This window comes from Polistes canadensis, unplaced genomic scaffold (assembly GCF_001313835.1).
Source record: "Polistes canadensis isolate GaletaPanama2010 unplaced genomic scaffold, ASM131383v1 scaffold_357, whole genome shotgun sequence".
Taxonomy (NCBI): Eukaryota; Metazoa; Arthropoda; class Insecta; order Hymenoptera; family Vespidae; genus Polistes; species Polistes canadensis.
In genome coordinates, this window is record NW_014569904.1 from 37,473 (window position 1) to 58,192 (window position 20,720).

The window sequence follows — 20,720 nt, forward strand, 5'->3', positions numbered from 1 at the left end:
AATATTATTATTATTCGAGATAAAGATGATAATTGGTTGAAATTGTCTTGAATAATAAGGAAGCCCCTCTCTTCCGTTATAACTCTCATTGAGTTCTCTCAACGAACTTACCTTGAAACGACTTACCGTAGTTTGTGTAATAACGGGAGCACTCTCGACGAGTATATATGCCTCTGAATGGGCTCACTATGTATATCGTATTTCAGGGATAAGTGTGTGATAATTAAAGAGTCATGTAAATTGGCTCGAAAATATACGCTCGTCATTGAAGTTATACGCTTGATAATTCCAATGATTTCCTTCAAACATATTTTCTTTGTTTCTCCGATAATAAAAAAGAAATGTTAATAATCGAGAACTCATGGCAAAACTCGTCGTTGTTGTCGAGGTTGCTTTAAATTTGCTCTTGGAAAATTTTCCTTTCTTTTAATAGGAAATGGGGAGAAAAATATTTGCGTGTCAAACTCGGATACGCGCATTATCTGTCGTATATACAATACAATATAGTACACGTATCACCAGGGATTTCTGTGAAGTGCATCGACCCGTTTCATCGTTAGATATAATCTTCCTATATACGCAGAACTACATATACATATATAAATACCCTACACGCAGCTGTTCATTCGATATCATATATTGTATAGCTCGTTCTGTTGAAAGCCACCAATCACTATACTTATACCTATTATACTTATACGTACGTACGTACCTACACGCGTAAATACTTTTATGTACGTAAAATATATAACCGTATATACATATGACGTGGCTTATTTTCTAAAGGATCGCGATTCATTGACACTTAATTAGTCTAATTAAACGATCCACTATAATTGCTTTGCCAAACGTACGAAATGAACGAACGGTCGTCAGAGATGTTCAAACGTTATTATGTAATAATAATAATTTGGGTGTGTTTCCTTTTTTCGCGAACTATCGTTATATCGGGATAAGAAAGAAAGAAAGGCACTTGGCTATTCTTAATCGAGTTAAGAAACAATAAGTTTGCTAATCGAAACCTTAATTACAATTTTCCTTGTCCGAAATCCATGAGCTTCGGCAAGTAACCATTTTATGTTCGATGAAAATATTTTCAATTTCCTATATTTTGGGCAAATGTTTTTCTGCTCCAAATAAGTTATTAATTAAGATAGGAAAGAAAAAGAAATCTTTGCTTAGCCGTTAAAATCCATGATAGAAATTAGAAAGCGTATAGAATCTTGAATGTTAGGTCTGATAGTTTCGTTACGGTGACGACGATTCGTCGTGCTCCTTTTCCTTTCGTTTCTTTTCCCCCTGTGAAACACAAAAAAAGAAATAAAAAGAAACAACATTTATTAGTGGTGTATAATACAACTTACATGGGATTGCCATCTTTCAACAAAGCGTCACTATGACTCGTGTGCAAATTCGCTCTTTCAATTTTGCACGAGACATTTTTTTCAATTACAATTGTTCACCTATTTATAGAATTCGATATAAACGCTTTATTAATATACGTTTATTTGCGTAAATTTATGTCGTCTCGAGCAGGCTATAATAGTTCATTGAACTTTCTACTGACTAATTAACTTTCACAGGGAAATGTATCCTCGGTTTGCTCTTAAAAACCGGATTGCTTTTAAATGGAAATAGAAAGAAAAGAAAAAAGGAGAAGAAGAAAGAAAGAAAGAAAGAAAGAAAGAAAGAAAGAAAGAAAGAAAGAAAGAAAGAAAGAAAGAAAGAAAGAAAGAAAGAAAGAAAGAAAGAANGAAAGAAAGAAAGAAAGAAAGAAAGAAAGAAAGAAAGGAAGAAAGAAAGAAATATAGGATAATGCGAAAAGAACGATTTACATTAGTTCGACGTGTAACAACGAACAAGATTACTTACCAACGTCGTTCTACTTGTTGAGAATTCTTCTAGTTAAACATTAAATATTACATAAATTTATAGCGTCTTTGTGCATTGTATTGGAATCTTAGGTAACGAAGATCCGATGAAATTTCCTATCTATTTGCTGCTCGATTAGATTTCATTGCAAACAACACAACGCAAAATCTATTTTTTGCAAAAGTCACCCGCTTGTATCTATTTGTTAGATATATAAATTATTCTTGATTTTCATTGTAAATTCATTTACATGCTTTAGTACTTTTAGTATCTCTTTCTGGAGTAAGCTTGAACACGTGATTTTCCGAGCGCGGGAACAAGCCCGTTTCCTTTTTTTCTTTTTTTAGAAGGGTGAAAGGCCGGTTTTGCATAAATAGCGTTCGACAAATCTCAATGGAATTTTAGTACTAGCGCATTCTCTATTACGGGGACAAAACTGGCCCTGAGACAATGCTCGCGCAGTTCAATAGTACCAACCAGTTCGAGTTCATAATTATTGCCGCCCCCCTCCCCCATCTTTAGTTTTATTTTCACTATATATTCATATATATATTATTTATTTAGAAATTCCCTGCTATTCGTTATTATCGATGAATTTTTTGTATACACGATCATCTATTTTATTTTATAATTTATTTTAATAGCATGCATATTGTTTTCAAAAGAATCGCATTTGTTAACCGGTCAATTTATTTGAAATGTTCCTAATTATAATATAGTAGCCCGCGCGAGTCAGAAATTTATACGAATTTATTAGATAAAATATAATGTCAAGTAAATCATAGGTGTAAATTTGATTTATTAGATTTTTTCACTTACGATTAGTCTGTCATATATATTATTTTATTGAATATTATTATCAATGGCATTTTGAAAAGGTTATCATCGCGTGCGATATAGATTATTATTTTCAATAGAATAGCGTCCGCGTAAACGGCAAATCGTGGTGCTGCATTCCAAGGCTACGCGTCGTATTTCGCAAGATCGTTTTGAATTTAGTTCCTTGAGCGAACACATTTTTTGTTTCGTCAAACACGAACTTGCTTGCGGTAGCTTAGAAGATGGCGGCGGAAGTTGCGGCGCGGGTAGGTGAACCCCGTCGAACCCAGTCGAACCTAGTCGAACCCAAGAAGCGAACCCAGTCGAGAACGGACGTAAGGACTTAGAGTTTCTGATCACGCGATTTTGCCTTCTCTGCAAGAATCGAGTAAAACCGTGTACCGGTATACGTATATACCTTCTCTTTTTCTCTTTTGTCTGCACGATTGTACTTTACGTGCCAGCTACCTGCATACACATGCATACGCTTCTGTATGTCTCTACGCAAACACGTGTTCTTTCACACAGGCCACGTCTTTCTCGGCTAATGGCTGACAAGAAGTTTCCTGTATAATCGCTTTTGCTCGTTTTTTTACACGTTATATTGGGATAAGAAAATATTATATTATTATTATTCGATCATTTATCCAAAATTGCATCCTAAAGAAATTCGGCAAGAGATATTTCTATCATTCAATCTTTTAACATTGATTTTATTTATACGACTATACGTTTTTACATAAAATGAAGAAATCGTAATAAATGGGGAGTCAGGTAGTTATTATTATTATTATTAGCGAATATTGAATTTTCGAAGAAAGTAATCGTCCTGCTTTTCCATAAACGTTAATACCGTTAAGTATTAAATCCTTCTTTAATATTCACATCGCGAGTTATAACGCGAGCTCGCGAGAGTTATTTCGCGAATTTGGGGACGGGTCAATGACCTCTTCTTGGAAAACATTCACGTAATATATATGCATGCATATAAGAGTACGTCGAGTGTCCTTAACGAAAATACTCTTTAAGCGAACGACACATGTAAAAATCTAATAAATGTTACTTAATAGTAGCAGCAGAAAATGTATTTCCAAATAAATACTATAAATCATTGGTGCAATAGGGCGACACAAAGAATAACGTCGTAAATCGTTTCGTAAGAGTTTTGTGAGAACTCGATTCCACAGTAGTTCCCTCACATAGTTATATGGATTAGGTGAACGGCGCGTACAAGTCCTTGCGAATTTTTCATTTATTGTCATTTTTGTTTTTCTTTGCTTTAGGATTATTGCATAATTAACAACAACTCGATATTATAATAGTCAAAGTTTCAGGAACTACTTAATGTCTCTCTTTAAACTCGTTAATCTTCATATTTGTCATTATAATACTGCAAAGTAAAATACGCACGCACTCTCTCTCTCTCTCTCTCCCTCTCTCTCTTGAGAGCAAGAAGAGAAAGAGGAAAAAAAGATAAGGGAGATATTAGGACGAAATTCTAAACATGGTTGAATAATTAAAGATGCTCTCGTTCTTAATATAATTATACTACGTCATGGAAATAAGTTTTTTTTTTAGATACTTATGTTAACCAAATGAATATTAATACATTTAATTATCTATTTCATTCACACTATCCCCTAATTGTTCTCTTCTCTATTCTAATGAACATTTTTCAACGTTTCGCCTTGCTTTTAAATTATTAACAAACAAAAGGAACAACATGAAGAAAATGAAAAGTTATTTAGAATATTTTCAAGACAGACTTTATATATGTTTTTTTTTTGCGTTTTCCATCGGTGTTATTCACATTTTTAGATTTCTTTACTTTTCTCTTTGTTAGATGAAGGGAAATTCCATGGAAAGAAATACCACGTATGCATGCTATTTCCTTTTTTATTCCTTTTCTTCTTTTTCCTTTCTCCTGTACGCGTATAGCATTAGATCCACCTACGCGTTAATTATTCTTCTCCCTCTATCTTGTCGTCTCTAAGTTTTTTAATATTAAATATATGAGAATAAAATGATTGTAAATATTATATTAAAATTGTGCGTTGTGGACCTATGTGTCGGATTGAAAAAAACACAATTGTCAAGTATTACGCGAATTATAAATGAATGAATTGCAGTTGAGTACGTTACGCGTTTAGTGTTGAATACGTTCTTGACCTCGGTCGAATGTCGACTAAAATTAATACGCCAAATCCTGAAAGAGCGCCAACGATTTTTCTATCGAAATCGCAAGAATTTGGCAACGATCGCGTTATCTCGAATTCTTTAATGTATAAATTTGCCACTTATAAGTACATATGTATTTACATGTTACATGTCGCGTCTATGCTGCCAATCATTCATTAGATTTGTATCTTTTTTAAATTGAATAAACATTAGTCTGTAAAAAGCATCAAAATATGAAATGCGTATCAGATTAGCACAAGTGTTATTGACTTTTGCGCATAGGATAATGTTTTTGTTAATGACTCCGTCCAGAGTTCATTTTCAAGTAAATCCGAGAGAGCAAATCCTTTGGTCGAAATTCATTTCGGCTATGTCCTGGTGGTAACAACGTTGTCTCGTCGAGGTAAATTCGGACACAACGATGGTTTCTGGACAGCGGAGTGACTTTGCTCTTAATTAAAAGCCTCCGCGATTAAAATCATTTGTTTATAGAAATTATTTTTAACAGGAAAGAAAATATTCTACACTCTGATTGTGTTGTACTATTTTGAACATGTAAATTATAATATTAATATAATCTATTATACACTGCATTAATGTCAAATACGAAGTACTATATCGGGTCAAAAATGAATTTACTTTGAGGATTTTGAAATGAAAAACATTCTGGTGTAGCACTTCATTTTCAAACTTCAAGTAGTTAATTAAATTTTCCTTTTACAGCATAACGCATAACGAGTAGTGTAGGTACTGACGATTTTTCAATTTGTTTAAATCGAGATCAAAGGGGCTAAGAAAAAGAGATAAATAAACGAAAACTAAGGATAGTTAAAAAGTAAAAAAAAGTGCACCTCTACGCGAGTAGAAAATTTCCAATAAAATTAGTGGGAGAGAGATTATAGTTATAGGGAAATAAAACAACTATCTTGTATAATCAAAATATAAATCAAAAATGACTAAAACTGATACTACACGGATAAAATTGGGTGTAATCCATAAAAGAAAAATAATTTTCGGCTTGAAGGTAATTATTGTTTCGTCTTATGACGTCCACAGTTATATCGGTTTCTATATCTACCTACTATGTAAGTACTTTGCTCGACGTAGGCGAGCGAACGTGGGTTTGAAGAACGGATTATCGATTTCGCACTCCAATTTTGTCGACTAGGCGAATTGCCCAAGCACGGCTACAATAATAACCTTGGTAATTATAGCAGATCGTTAAGATCTGATGTTAGATGTTTTTTTGAGTATATAGTTCAGTTTCTTCGCCGAAGGTCTTTGCGTTTTATTCGAAATTTCCTGCGATAGAGATTAAGAAGTGCAACCCCTACTGCAACCCTTACTGCAACTCCTTACTGCAACTCCTTACTGCAACTCTTACCTTGGCAAAATCCTTTCGATCGGTTCTGGAAATTCGTACTTACGCCAAATTCGACAATCAGTATTCTTTGTTCATTCAATCATTCATTTTTTGTTCTCCCTTTACCACCAAGTAATATCAATCTTCATTCGCAACTTAAATAAAACTCTTTTAAAACTTAAATAAAACAAATTTCTAATGTATTACTTCCTTTTATTAGTATTTGTTTTCTCAAGTATATCGAGCTCTCGTTTGGCTTTTAAAAACTTCACATCGAGCAACTAAGCTTACCATTACTGAAATAGAAATAACACAAGAGCCCGGTATTGCAATATTCAAGATGAAAAGTATAAATTGCTTTGAGAACTGTGTTACGCGTAACGATAGGTTATTTTCGTGTCGTTAGAAAATTGTTTTTTCTTTTTCTGTTTTTTCTTTTTTCTTCCGTCGAGAAACATGGAAGAAGCGAAAGAAATTGTCGAGAGAAGAAGGACACTAATATTCAACGTTATTTATGTCATATACTCTTTTATTATTCTCGTGTTTGTCCCGCGCACGCACTCGCGCACGCACTCGCGCACGCACTCGCGCACGTGTGTATTCGGATATCTTTGCGTATGAAAAAACGGTGTCTTCTTTTCCACGGTATATATACGCGTATGAATTTTTCTACCGATTTCCTACAGTAGTATAACTCGCATACATTGTTTTCAGTAGCGAGTACAGTTACTCAATACGTAAAAGTTGAACATCTTGATAACTAAGACACCCTGATATATATATATATATATGAAATATTAATGACATTTGACATATTATTAAAAAAAGGAAAAGTATAAGTTGAATATGTATTCAATAACGTCAGGATGAAAAGGAGACTCTCGTTTTGGCAATCGACTTTCTTTGAACGCGCGTCGCGAAAGGAATTTCATCATCCTCTTGCTCCGGTATCCGTTGTTTTTCATTTCCAAGCGAAAGGAAAAGAAAATGGCAAGGGGCTAGTTTCCGGTTGAAATCGGTAACCGCAGACAGTCCCAGATTTGCTTTGGCGACACCTGCGTCATCGAAAACTATCGTTGGAATATACTTCCAAGTGTGTACCAGTGGGTACCTTACGCATTCGCTCAGACACTTGAGCACGTCATAGCGTAGTTCCCTTTCTCGCTAACATACGCACACAACATAATCATCGTTTTCTCTCTCTGAAGGAACTCAGAAGCGGGGACGGTCAAGCATCGAAGCAGTTAGTTAGTCGGTTACACTCGAGCACGCGCGACCGGTTCCTTCCTCGACGCGTACAACCGATCAAACATTTTATTTTATTCATTTTATTTCCTAAGCGATCATGTCCCTCGATAAGAAACATTTCTTTTTTCCAGCAAAACCGAAAATAAGTGTTTGAAAAAGGTGTGCCTAATTTCCGTTCCATTATCAACAACGATAATGCAATTTTTTCTTTTTTACGTATACAAGAGTGTTCTCTACAAAAATCGATTTAGAAAAATTATTTTGAAAAAACCGACAATTACCTTTTCTAATTAGTGTTTTTTTTTTTTTTTTTTTTTTGCAAATGTGCAGTTAGAGGCTACGCTAGCTAGCATAACTCTTCGTTCATGATGCTTCGATCACGTGACGTTCGAATTAACCTATCAATTTAAACTGACCTCCACGATAATGCTCGAGTTTATTAAAATATCAACGACGGGCGGCTACTTCGGCAAATCCTGTATTATTTTCGAAAGGAATGTGTCGGTAATAATTATGACAATAGCCCGAGTGAGAAAATTTACAAAATCAATTATATGATTTATTTTATATTCAAATAATTAATATAAAAGACAAATTTGTAATTGTCGTCGTTAATCGAACATACTTGCCATTGCATATTGGATTTTAGATGATTTATAAGAAAGGTTTGTTAACAAAAAAATAGTGTTAACAGCGAACGGTTGTTTTCCCGGACCGCGTACCGCTTCTGAACGATATTAGAACGCAAAAAGATAAAAAGGAAAAAAGAAAAAAAACCGTTATTCATCGCATTGAACGGTTCGAGTACGTGAGGAGGAGTCGACGAACGTGAAGACAAAGAGAGAATGAGAAACGGCGCAAAAGAATTTCAAATGCAAATCAGTTGGATTGCTTGTGTGGTCGTAGTCAAAATATAAATGAAATAAATAAATGGAAAATGTAAAAGATCCCCTCTAAGCGAGCAAATATCTCTTTTATATCGAGTTTTCGTTTGCCGATTAATTCCCAATTAGGAGATGGCCTTGATGAGGAAGCAGTTTTAAAAGCAAATCAAAATACAAGAAAAATTCTATTTATGAATGTAATTTGAAACGCTTATTTTGCCAACGAACTCGATGATTTTCACTTTTGACGAGGAAATTGGATAAATCAATAGAATATTATTTATTTCATAATATAAATCATTTCAATATAAAATAAATCACATAAAATACCGTCATAATTACCGGCACAATTATATATTTTTATGTATGTGAACAAGAAAAAGCATGAAAAATAATATAGTATATATATATTATAAATGGAAATTGTTTTATCTGAAATGGATCGAACGAGCGTAACACTTATATATTATCTATAGCATTTTATCGAAAAGAATATATCGATCGTAGAGCATTAACGCGCGCGCCTTTCTCTTACGCAATCTTATCGTTTCCTGTTTGTCGTAAGCATTTTTGTTGAAATTATCGAAAAATCTCGAAGATACGATGTCAAATGGGATAAGAGCACGGGATTACAACGTTAAAAGCTTCTCTTTTTCAAATGGAAACTTTATTGATTCTTCCTCTCTCTCTCTCTCTCTCGCCATTGTATTTAATATTTTAGTGTAAATTAGAGAAGTCTTTTACGTCGTCGTTGTCATCCTAGTTGTACTTACTTACTTACTTACTTACTTACTTACGTTTCGCTGACAGAACAACGACCGTGAATTTGAAACGAAGCCCACCGTGTCACCCTACACTCGCGTCACGCATCGTTTGGCTTGACCCTTTGTTTCCCCTTTATTTCCCCTTTGTTTTCTGCTTCCTCCTCTACCTTTGCCACTTTTCACCTCGTCACAACTATCCGTTAGATCTCGGATATCTTTTTTTTTCCTCCTTTTCTTCTTTTATTTGATTTTTTATTTTCATTCATTTAGCCTCGTGTTAATTTACTTTTAATTCGTCATTATTTGTTGTCTCCAATTATCGATTTTTCATTTTGAAACTGAAACTTTTCCTTACTATGATATTTGTTAAAGATTAATTACTTGATCAATTGCGGTATAAATATGTATGACACATAAACTATATATATTGAACATAATAATTAGCTCCTCCTTTTTCGTCGTGCGATAACGTAACAACAATGTTTCGCAATCTGTCACTTATGTTACTTTAATCTCATTTATTTGTTTCGATAAAACGTCAAAAATAAAAATAAAAAAGGGGGCAAGACGAGAAAAACTATTACAGAACAAACTAACACGAGTTTACTTTCTAACGTATTATTGCGACGTTCCGAGAATAAATATGGAGACACACGCGATTTCACGAGAGTTTGAAAAAGAAAGACGGGGGCGGGAAAACGGCTTCGTCCACCATTATGGTGTCACGATCGTCTGTGACGACGCGGCGCACGCGTGCACGGATAAGTAGATTGAAGCAGAGATAGTAGAACCGTTGCGTGCTCGTGACGCAACGAGAACTCGCATGACGAAGGTCACGTCGATAGAGCAGGATTTAATAAAGAGTCAAGGATTGAAATTAGTTATTTATGCGCATCAACGCGAAGCCTACGAGAGCGCGTCTTTCAACTTTCCCTCCTTACCAAGTTACGGCTCCGATCTACGAAAGATCTACAATTGAAACAAAAATTATATTTGCGATTGATAACAATATCCGAACTTTCATTATAATAGAAAGACTTTGATATAAATTAGTAGCAAAATTTGTGTCTGCGAATGCATTGGATTTGTAAGAGGCATCCTTGTAACGATTCTGGCGACTTTGCCGTCTTGGAGGAAGGATCGGTAACTCGGTATTGTTTACCGATGTACAATTCTGAGCTTTTCAAGACTGTCTGGAACAAGATCGGACAAATGTGCGGGTACATCACCTGCGCGAAATCCTACCTCTCAGGTCAGTTAGTACCTTTCCATTCATTCCTTTATTTATTTATTTATTATTAAATTTTCTGCAATAATATCTAATAAGACATAACAAAAATTACCGATTCTTCTTTTTTAAGTTATACTTCTTTTTATCCGTACTGCAATTTTTCGAGTGCGCAGACGCGCATGTACATTTATATACGTATGATAATAATACCATTTACACGTGCTATTTCGTTCAGTGGTGGTTATGAACGCATGGGCCCAACCGAGGAATTCAACGCAGAGAGAGAGACAGAGAGAGAGAGAGAGAGAGACTATCTCGTATTTGAAGAAAGTAGGTTAGACTCGGTTCGCTCAGTACGACCTAGAACTCCATTCCTTCCGGGTACTTCCATCGGTATTCTTTGTAATCGATACCCGAACGACGTTCGCGCCACTTCCTTTTATTTCCTTTCTAAACTAATTCTAATCGATTAATAATATTTTATATCTTTCAAACTTATTATTTTTTTATTTTTCATCAGAAACGGATCAAATTACAATCATCAATGTTGTCGATTAATATTTATTCAAATATGGAACAATATAGATGTTTGTATAAAGTTTCATAAAGCAATTTAATTAATTAGTAATTCATATAAAATGAACGAACGCAATAAAGATTTTGATGGGCTTTTCTGCCGTTACATGGATTATTACATTTATGTGTAGACCTATTATCTAGAAGGAGAGAAGAAACGTATGTTGGGATCCAATGCTGTCGAGCTTAACGGTTTTACGTCACGGAAGTAGATTAATCGGGACGAGCGACCGGCGCCGCGCCGTTCATTATCATAAATTATTATATTTTTCTTTTTCTTTTTCTTTTTCTTTAGGATATATACCTTCTGTCAGATTAACGATGGTGTTATTGACACAAATATGTTCATTATTTAAGCGTCGACGCGATAGTTTGACCTGCTTTTATTTCCCGAAAACACACTCTCCCCCCCCCCCACACACATACCAGCACCTCCTTATTTTCATTTTTCTTTCGTTTCTTTTTTTTCTTTTTTGTCTTCCCCGAACGAAAAATATCTGTTGGTGGAAACTTTCGAATTGCTTCCTTGATAAAACATAAATCTACTTACTTATGTAAGAGGTAACATTTGTATATTGTTATGTTTATGTAACAAACTTCATTATTAATATATATGGAAAAATTGTAATCGTGCCGTGTTTTAAAGCAAATCTCATTCGTGTAACACAATTTTTGCATAGAAAATAGTGGGTTGGCCAATGTAAGCTCTATTATATTTTGGATTTGCATCAGTTTGATGGAATATTTGTGTAAACTCTGAACGATCGTGCACAGTAGGGAGAAATACTTTGAAGGGTCCAAGAAGAAAACCTGGAGGAAAAGAACCCTCTTTCGTATCTGCATACTGGGTAATAAAATCAGATCTCGTGTTACACGGATATGAGACACGTTTCGAATAAAAATTGAAACAAGAAAGAAAGAAAAGAAAAATAAAGCAAAATAAAGAAAAAGACAAAGGGGAATGAATACCTGTTTAGTGATTCATCGATGGGGAATAACGACCGCGAGAAGATATCGATGTCGTGCACACGTATGGTGCCTGAACCAAACGGGGGAAAGCATACGACTTCGTGGAACAATTATGACCATCGAACTTATCTTCGTTCTCATGGGTTTCATTCTATGGGACCTTGAAAACTAGTCTCTCGAGGCCGAACAAGTTCGATGACCGCTACCGAATAACTTTTTATTGCTGCATTTTTGCTCTTATGTTAGTCAAACTTCCTTCAGGTTGAATCTTTTTTATTACGATCTATGTAATCAATTATATATTGTCCGTACAATAAAAGTAATAATTTACAAATTACAAGAAAACTCGGCTCAACTAATGAATATAATGTATAATCAAGAAAAAAACTGCATTACATTATGAACTCATAGGAACTTGATTGCGCAAGAAATTAGAAGAGAGAGAGAGAGAGAGGAAGCGGTGAAGGACGAAGGAGAAAAAAAGCAAGGGTGGATTATCGTACAGAACGTTCTCTTCCTGTTTGGCAGAGTGCCCGCGCGGAGGAAACGATGGAAAACCTCGTCGAGTTGTGCTTTTCCGAGAGAGATTTGTTCCAAAGGGTCGTCCTAGGAGGAAATTGGAGAAGGAGGGCGAGGACGAGGGCGAGGACGAGGGCGAGGACGAGGGCGAGGACGAGGGCGAGGACGAGGACGAGGACGAGGACGAGGACGAGGAGGAGGACGAGGACGAAGACGAGGAAGGATTCCATGCAGGGGAAATTTAGGACGAGGTCGAGTAGTTATTCTTCTCGAAAACGCTAGAGTCACGTGACAGCTAGAGAATTTTGCATTCGCCAGACTTGTTTGCAAGTACACGCGTAGCGCGGATACAGGTGCAACATCTGCTTCCCTCCCTTCCGATTTCTTCTTTCTTCCGTGATCGTCGATTTATCCAATTCAATTACTAATCGACATTATTATATCATATCACATAAATTCATATCTATGGGTATACGTATGTGTAGGTATATGTCAAACCGGATTTTCACATGCATTTTCACATGCATTTTCACTTTCGTCATTTATCAGCCGCATCGAAGCGTGTTCCTTTTCTTATTGTAAATCGCGAAACCAGATCAATGATCATTCGTCTGTAACGGGTCAGGGTCACCGAGGAAGGATTTGCCTTTTTTTCATCCTTATTGTTTATTATTTCTGTATATCGATGCTTTAGAAAAAAAAATCAACCGAGGGAAAAAGAGACACTTCCGGTTTTAATTTGTCTTTCCACGACGGTCTCGAGGTCGAGATCATTTGGAAAACTTTGGAACTTTGTTCCTTTTTTGCGTCTTTTTCTTGCTCTTCCTTTTCACTCATTTCGAGTGTTCTGTCTGGCAAAAGTGACTCTTTGTAACTCGCATTCGTGACTATTTGGTGAGAAACTGCTCCAGCAACAGGCTCCTGAAAAATTATTAACAAGCGGAAAAACTCAGTTGGTTTTTTGCAAAGCAATTCTCTCTCTCTCTCTCTCTCTCTCTCTCTCTCTCTCTCTCTCTCTCGCTTCGACTTCAATTAACGCGTACTTTAAAATGTTAGTACGTACATACTTATGTAATCGTACATACACGTAATACGTAATCGATGTAAAATCAAATCTAAACTTTCATCCATTCATAAGGGATGTCTAAGGAAAGGGGGTGAGAAGTCATCTCGAATTCGTACGAATTGAACGATATGTACTATCTACATAGGTTTTTGAAGTACTGGTTATATGGATGGAGTAAAAGAGGAGAGAAAGAAGAGGAGATAGGGGAGGTTGATCATCTCGAGATATACGGAATGATGCAGCACCGGAAATCTGGAACAAAGGGACGGGACCGCCGAGCAACGAGAACTCTCTCTCTCTCTCTCTCTCTCTCTCTCTTTCTCTCTCTCTCTCTCTCTCTCTCTTTGCCTCTCTCTCAGTCTATCTCGAAGTCCCTTTCAGTCTCTCGAATCTAGGCTGTTACCGTGGCAACAACACAGGTACGAGCCAACAGCAGAAACTACGAAGGCCAAACGAGATAGAGAGGGAGAGAGAACGAGGGAGGGTGGGGGAGGGTGGGGGCAGGAGGTTGTAGAAGAAAAATATCTCTGTCCCTTTTCCCCAAACTTGCATTCTATCCTCCTTCTTTCTTCTCTTACTCTTTAAATCTATACGTGGATCAGATGTTCTAAAAAATCAATAAGACTCTCCCTTTGCCCTTAGGACATCTTTCTCTCTCGCACACTCTTTTCTTTTTGCTTCTCCGTTATTGTCACGTTTCGTCGTTCGTAAAAAAATGAAAAAAAAAGAAAAAGAGAAAAAAAGGAAAAGGAAGAGAATAAGAGGAGGATGAAGGGTAATCGATACACACGTGGGTGGGTAGTCTGTTCCGAAAATGAATCTACCGAGCAAGAGCCGACTCAGCTGATCGTCTTCTCATCTTGCTGGCCCTTCAAATCACACACTTCCAGAGACCAGACAATCTTTTTCTTTTTTCCTCCTATTAATAATTATTTATATTTAATTATGTGTTTAAAAGATAGAAAGTGAAAAAATTGGGAAAAGTTAATAGTTGACTTATTGTCGAGCTAGTATCTTAATTATCGGCACAAATATGAAATGATAATCGTTATTGGAAATGATCGATGTTAGAAAAATTAGTGAGAAGAAAATCTATCGATCCTAAATAAATACGATATTCGATATCAATCAACGACTTGCTTGTTTCAATATGTTCAAGATAAGGACATTTTTCTGGTCAAATCATATCAGATATTAATCGATCTTATCGTAATTATCGTACGAAAACATCTACGAGGCGTTTAAATATTATTTGCAATCGCGATTAACGCGTAAGAGTAACAACGAAGTATTTCTATTTTTTTTTATATACGCGAATATATGTACACATGTATAGATATTTTGTTTGCACTGAACCGCCGCACCCATTTTCTAATGCTCGATTTTGTTTCTTCTGTTACAGGTTAGTAACGCCGTAAGTTCTTTATAATCAGGAGTTCTTTCTAATGCAGAAATGCAGGTAAAAGTAATATCTTATTTTTAAACTTTGTCGGCGTTAATTCATAAAAGTATTAAAACCTTGGTTTTGCACATTTTTGTGAAAACCAAAATTTGGTTAGAACAATTTTGCAGTGAATTATTATGAAAAAAAAAAACGACGCGTCGTCGTAGATCATTGACCCGCGATATACAAAAGATAGAAGAAAAAAAGCCGAAGGAAAATCGGTAATTCCACAAAAGACCGAAAGTGTTGAAACAACGGCGATCGTCCAGCCTTGCGTGTCAAAGGGATCATCGAGGCATATTACTTTGCTCATCGATAATCCTTTTCCATTCGATCGACTCCGAAAGCAATATCGAAAACGTGCTGAACAATGGAAAAGAATCGCTAGAGAAAGATTCTCCTGAAAATCTTTCAGTCCTATTAATCGGTTGTTTCTTCGATTCATTCTAATTATTACAAAATTCATATATTATATCCAAGCATAATATAAACCGAGTAGCATAACTTAAATGAGAGTCCATTTCATTCTTCAATATAATAATTAACAATAACATTTAATATAAGATAAAAGGTAAAAAATGCAAAAGATACGTGGCGGTAATCGAAAGCTACAAAATCTTCATTTTTGATTCGTCGTGTAATTATCTTTATAATTCATTTGTTTCCTAACGAAAAAAATATGCATAATAAAAGGAACGTTTGAAAATGGTCACATTCGTGCCATCTACATTACGAGTTGAGAAATTCTCGAGAAAGAAAGAGATAGGGAGAAGTATATGATATGAGTCATGAGAAAAATAGCATGCGTGGATTCTAATAAGTATATCCACGGCATTTATGTATACGTAAGCGTGTATACCGAAATGTCGGAGAACGCGTGAATGTAGGTTAGAGTGCGGTAGGGTAGCACGAGAGAGAGAGAGAGAGAGAGAGAGAGAGAGAGAGAGAGAGAGAGAGAGAGCGGGGAGAGAGAGCGAACGCGACCAGCTGACACGGCAGAATCAATATTCCCACGTGTACTGTGTGTGTGTGTGTGTGTGTGCTATACGGTGCATATGTATAGATTCGAAGAAATAGATGGTGGTGGTGGTGGTGGTGGTAGCAGAGTACCACGGTGCTACCTGTACGCGCGGCTATCACGCGATACGTGTTCTCTTCTTTACCGATAAACGCATTCAAATGAACGTTGAGACTTATGTTGAAAATTTCATTGCGATTTTGTATCTTTTTTCAGATTTCTTTCAAAAGGGAATTCGGGAGCTTTTTATTTTGTATTTTATAAAAGAAAAAAATGGTGGAAAGAAATTTATCGACAGTAGCGCGAAGAAACATTTCTTTCAAATCATTTCCATTTGCGTCAGGGGTAAATAGTTAAAGAAAAATACGATGGAAGAGTATAAAGAAATGCAATGAAGAAGAAGAAGCGTCAGGTAGGTGGTTGCGTGGATCGCGCGGCCCTATTGGCTGATTTAGGTAAGAGGTGAGAGAAACTCGCTTTCTGATTTGTCGGTCGTTGGCGCCTAAGACGACTAGGTCATCGGGAATCCACCGATCTTTCTTCCTTCCTTTCAGATGATCGCGGACCGCGTCGTCATCCACGTTGCTCGAATATATTCAAACGCGTACCAACTAATATTACAAACAAATACAATTATTAGCTCTTTAAGTGATATTGCGGTTGAAAGGTGAGAAAAAGGAAAATTCCGAATGCAAGATGGAAGGATCAAAATCAAAAGATAAAGAGGAGGGTGCGGGCGGGGCGGGGGCAGCTGCAATCAGGTGACGAGTCGCCGCATTTTCGGATCGGCGGCCCCCTCCACTTCCACCCTCGGTACCACCCGACCGACATACGGAAGCACGAGAGAGAGAGAGAGAGAGAGAGAGAGAGAGAGAAAACGGGAGTCGTCGCTTAGAACTCGCGCGGCACGTTTCGCATTTCTCTCTTTCTTTCTTCCCTTTTCTCTCTCTCTCTGCCCCCCCCCCTACGCTATTCTCTTTTTACCTATCTTTATTTCTTTCTCTTTCCGTGGCTCGGTTCGTTCGTCTCTCTCTCTCTGATTCCATTATCATCCGCTATTTCCTCTCTTTTTCTTGTTTCCAAGCGCACGCGAGAGAAGGAACGAGATACGCCTACTGCATTTCTTTCCTTTCTCTTCCTTCTCCTTCCCCTTCCCCTTCCCCATCCCCTTCCTTGAACACTCTACTCCTTTCCTCGATCCTCCCTTTCCCTTATCCCCACCTTGTCCGATTCGTCTCGGTTATCTCATTCGCGTCGCAGACGGAAAGTGGACGTCGTTTGTTTCTCTTCTCTCGCCAACCATCAACGAGACCTCGAATTCTTTGAGAAGAAATTCCTTGAAAGAAGATATACTCCTCCAGGAATGGAGAAGGGAAATAGAGTAAAAAAATGGACACGTGTGCAACGAGGTTCTCCGTTTAAAGTGCATCGAGTTGGCAAAATCCTTCTTTTCCGTTTGTTTTGTTTTCTTTTGCTGTGCAAAGTGGCCGAGTGAACGCGTACTCGTCGGTGGTGGCGGCGGAGTTCTGTCAGAAGCAAGCAACCCGCTAAAATTGGATACTTTGGTGTGAGAGGAGGTAGGACGTAGTAGTGTTGGTGGTGGTGGTGTCGCTAGTAGTAGTGGCGGAGGAGCTTTTGTGCACTGTGTACTCGCAGCTGACCGAGACGACGAGCTGCTGGACGATGCACCGCGACGGAAAGGCATCCTGCCCACGATAACGAAGGTACGACGAACTTCAATAATATTCGAATCGATCGTTGATCCTTCGATTGCAAATTCTGTTCGGCCAAGTTTCTACTCGTGCGCGTCTTAACTAACATTTCTCCTTGATCTTTATTTAGTTTGTCGTTATCGCCTTCAGTAAGGTTTCTTCTTTCGCTCTTCAATGTATTCTTTTTTCTCTTTTGTGCAATAGCATTGCGTTCAAAAGACCAGATGATACGTGACTTTCTAATTAGTGTCTATATTTAATGATATAACTAATGATGGAAATTCACAAAGGATGTTATTCCTGTAGAGAGAGAGAGAGAGAGAGAGAGAGAGAGAGAGAGAGAGAGAGGGCGAGCTTTCGTTTGAACGTAAAGAAAACTCGACCTGTGATTTTCTAATGAACTTCATTTTCTAATGAAAGCTTGCAATTATCAAAAAGAAAAATTCCTATTTTTTTGATTGTTTATTTTTTTTTTCTCTATAAGAAGTATGTAAAAGTGTCGAGATATATCGAGTAAGGTTGAATCGAGTATAGTTTGTTAGTAAAACTAATCGTGTACCTTCGTGTACCTTCGAGTGGCAAGCCGTTCGTGGTTTTGTTCGACCAGGATCGTTAGAGAAACGCTTTGAGTCTCGCTTTCTGCTGTTATACCATTCAGCTCTCCATACCATATCATTCTTTATATTCTAATTACTGCACTATTGATTGAATTAACTTCGAACCACAATTTGTTTAATGCATTGATGCTCGGTTTATTATATTGTGTGGTATCAATTCATTGGGTAAGTGATTTATTTATACTAAATTATACAAGGTGAAAACGGATTATTTCCATTTTATTCAACGGCAAATACAATATACAAAAGAATATTCAAATGAGATTAGAGACAAATTGTATTGGACAAAAATGAAGCAGTTTTAAACATTTCCCTATCTACATATCCCTTAGGTTACTTTTGAATTTCAAATAATCGTTATTTTCGTTTTATCGACGTTCCCTCTAGGTGCACATGACAATTCTATTCTCGATTCGGTGCCCGGTCAGAGATTCTTTTTATAGTCTATCGAACTTATGTCCGAGTCTCGAATAGTTTCCAATTGGATTAAAGTCGAGTGAAATGTGAAAAATCGAAAAATAATATTGTCTTTATAAACACATTTTCTCAACAATTTATATGTATAATTATGACAATGATGAACTGAGGTGAAATAATTGGAAAAATCAATTTTATGATTGATTTGTGATAATATTAAAATAATCTATTGACTTAGTTAGGTAACTATCATAATTATCGGCTAAATTCTTCCAGTCGGCGATATTAGAAATAGTATTTGAAATTGAACGTGTGGCGTGTTATATCCGAGGAACGTAGTTATAGGAACCCGAAATAACATGCCTTGCGCGCACGCACACAGACCGTTCGAGAATATATCGCGAATCGGACAATATCGTTGTTGGCAAGCCAACACTGTGGCAGGTGTCACTTAATATATTACAGTACTTTCCATTTTCGAGTAGAAATAGCTCCAAATTGTTGACAAATTTGTCTCTATGGCATTAATCAAAGAAAAAGGTTTTTTTCAAAATTGTTTTCCTCTTTTTTATATCTTCTCGTAACATCGAGAATCGTTGAAATGTAATGTATCGATGTTTTCAGTGAACTTAATTTCTTCCATGCGCGCGTAATCTTGTTTGGCAGAGGGCCTCTGTATGCGAGCAGAAACCTCATAGTTCCCGCGTGTTTCGTCAAATTATCTCTCTCGTCCGACGATATAAAAGAAGCCGCGTATTGTAAGTAAATGTGCATCCGCGCAGGGGAATGATAATTGCCGAAATTAGAGAAAATTAGTAGAGATTTTCCATAGGATATTTCACTTTTGAGTATCTATCAAAGTTTTCAAATAGAAAAAGATTTCAAATACGTCACGTACCAATGCGTATTCGCATTTCCACCATATTTTCCTTTTATTACGCGGCAATAGATTTAAATATACACATGTGCAGGGTGTCCCAAAACAAAATCGAAGAATACAAATATTTGATTTTTCATATGTGTGTAATTGTTGAAAATTAAAGGAGAAAAGGCGTTCTAGATCTGTAGAGGTTAAATCCGTTAGTAGGTGAAAGAGCAGAGGACGCCGCGCGAGGGGCCGAGTAATTCGATGTGACTCACACTCGGAGTATCCATGGCACAGAAACTCCATGACAGCCATTGTGATCGCGCCTTTCTTTCCTCGTCAGGGTTCACCAACATCTCGGACCAGTTTTTTATTCATTATTACCTTTGCTACTTTTGTTTTTCTTGCGTCGTCGGGGCGAAGAAGAGCTCGGTCCGTTGGGAAAATCTTCGATACGATACTAAAAGGTATATATATATCTGAGAAGGGGGTCATTGATCCTTCCTTGGATATTATAGACTTCGGTCGATCGTATATGCCTAGTTACTTTTCCTTCTCGTGTCTCCTAATTAAGTTTGTAAGTAAGTAAATAAGTAAACGAACGAGTAACTTCGTTTTTCCTAACGGTCGGTAAAACAATGACTTTTCTTGTTTCATCTTTACTACCCTCAACTTTTACCCCAAGAGAGTATTTTTCTATTTTTATTGTAACGCGAACGACGATAATTATTATTTTCTTATTAACCGCATTCGAGAGTGCTGTTATTATTTCTATTATTAGAAATCCGGCTGGTGGTAGGGAGAGAAAACAGATCTTTGACCCAAATAAGGTTACTTTCCAAAAACTCTTTTCCCTCTTCCCCCTTCGAATTTTCCAATTATTATTTGTTCTAACTCGAGGTAGGACAATTTTCTTCGAAGCGAAGTCAGCTCGTAAATGTTCTCGTGGTCACGAACGGCGGAGAGCCAGCCGACTATCGCGTCGCTTAACTCACCAAGATTTATCCGGCGCTATACGATAAAGAAAATTTATTGCATACCGTTGCGACGCCATGTTCTTATTTTTAACCCTTCTTTTCTTTCCGCATATTTTTGTTTACCCACCAATAAATTCCTAAAACTTGCTGATAATATTTCAGTTAATAAATAAGGGGGAAG

General features: G+C 36.7%; 1 protein-coding gene across 7 annotated transcripts in view; it reads left to right on the top strand.

Moving 5' to 3' along the window:
- Window positions 1–20,720, top strand: part of LOC106791948 (serine/threonine-protein kinase tricorner) — a 52,399-nt gene that overhangs the window by 20,526 nt on the left and 11,153 nt on the right. The window contains exons 1-2 of one of the 7 annotated variants that reach the window (XM_014757983.1): window positions 7,470–7,639; window positions 10,161–10,380. The exons of 3 other annotated variants lie outside the window; for them this stretch is intronic. In XM_014757983.1, the coding sequence (XP_014613469.1) occupies window positions 10,203–10,380 (178 nt within the window). In that variant the 5' untranslated portion in view covers window positions 7,470–7,639; window positions 10,161–10,202. Of the gene's footprint in view, window positions 1–7,469; window positions 7,640–10,160; window positions 10,381–12,438; window positions 12,675–14,940; window positions 14,949–16,979; window positions 17,676–20,720 lie in introns of those variants that run through there. 3 more of the 7 variants (XM_014757982.1, XM_014757989.1, XM_014757986.1) reach the window with 3 other exon arrangements.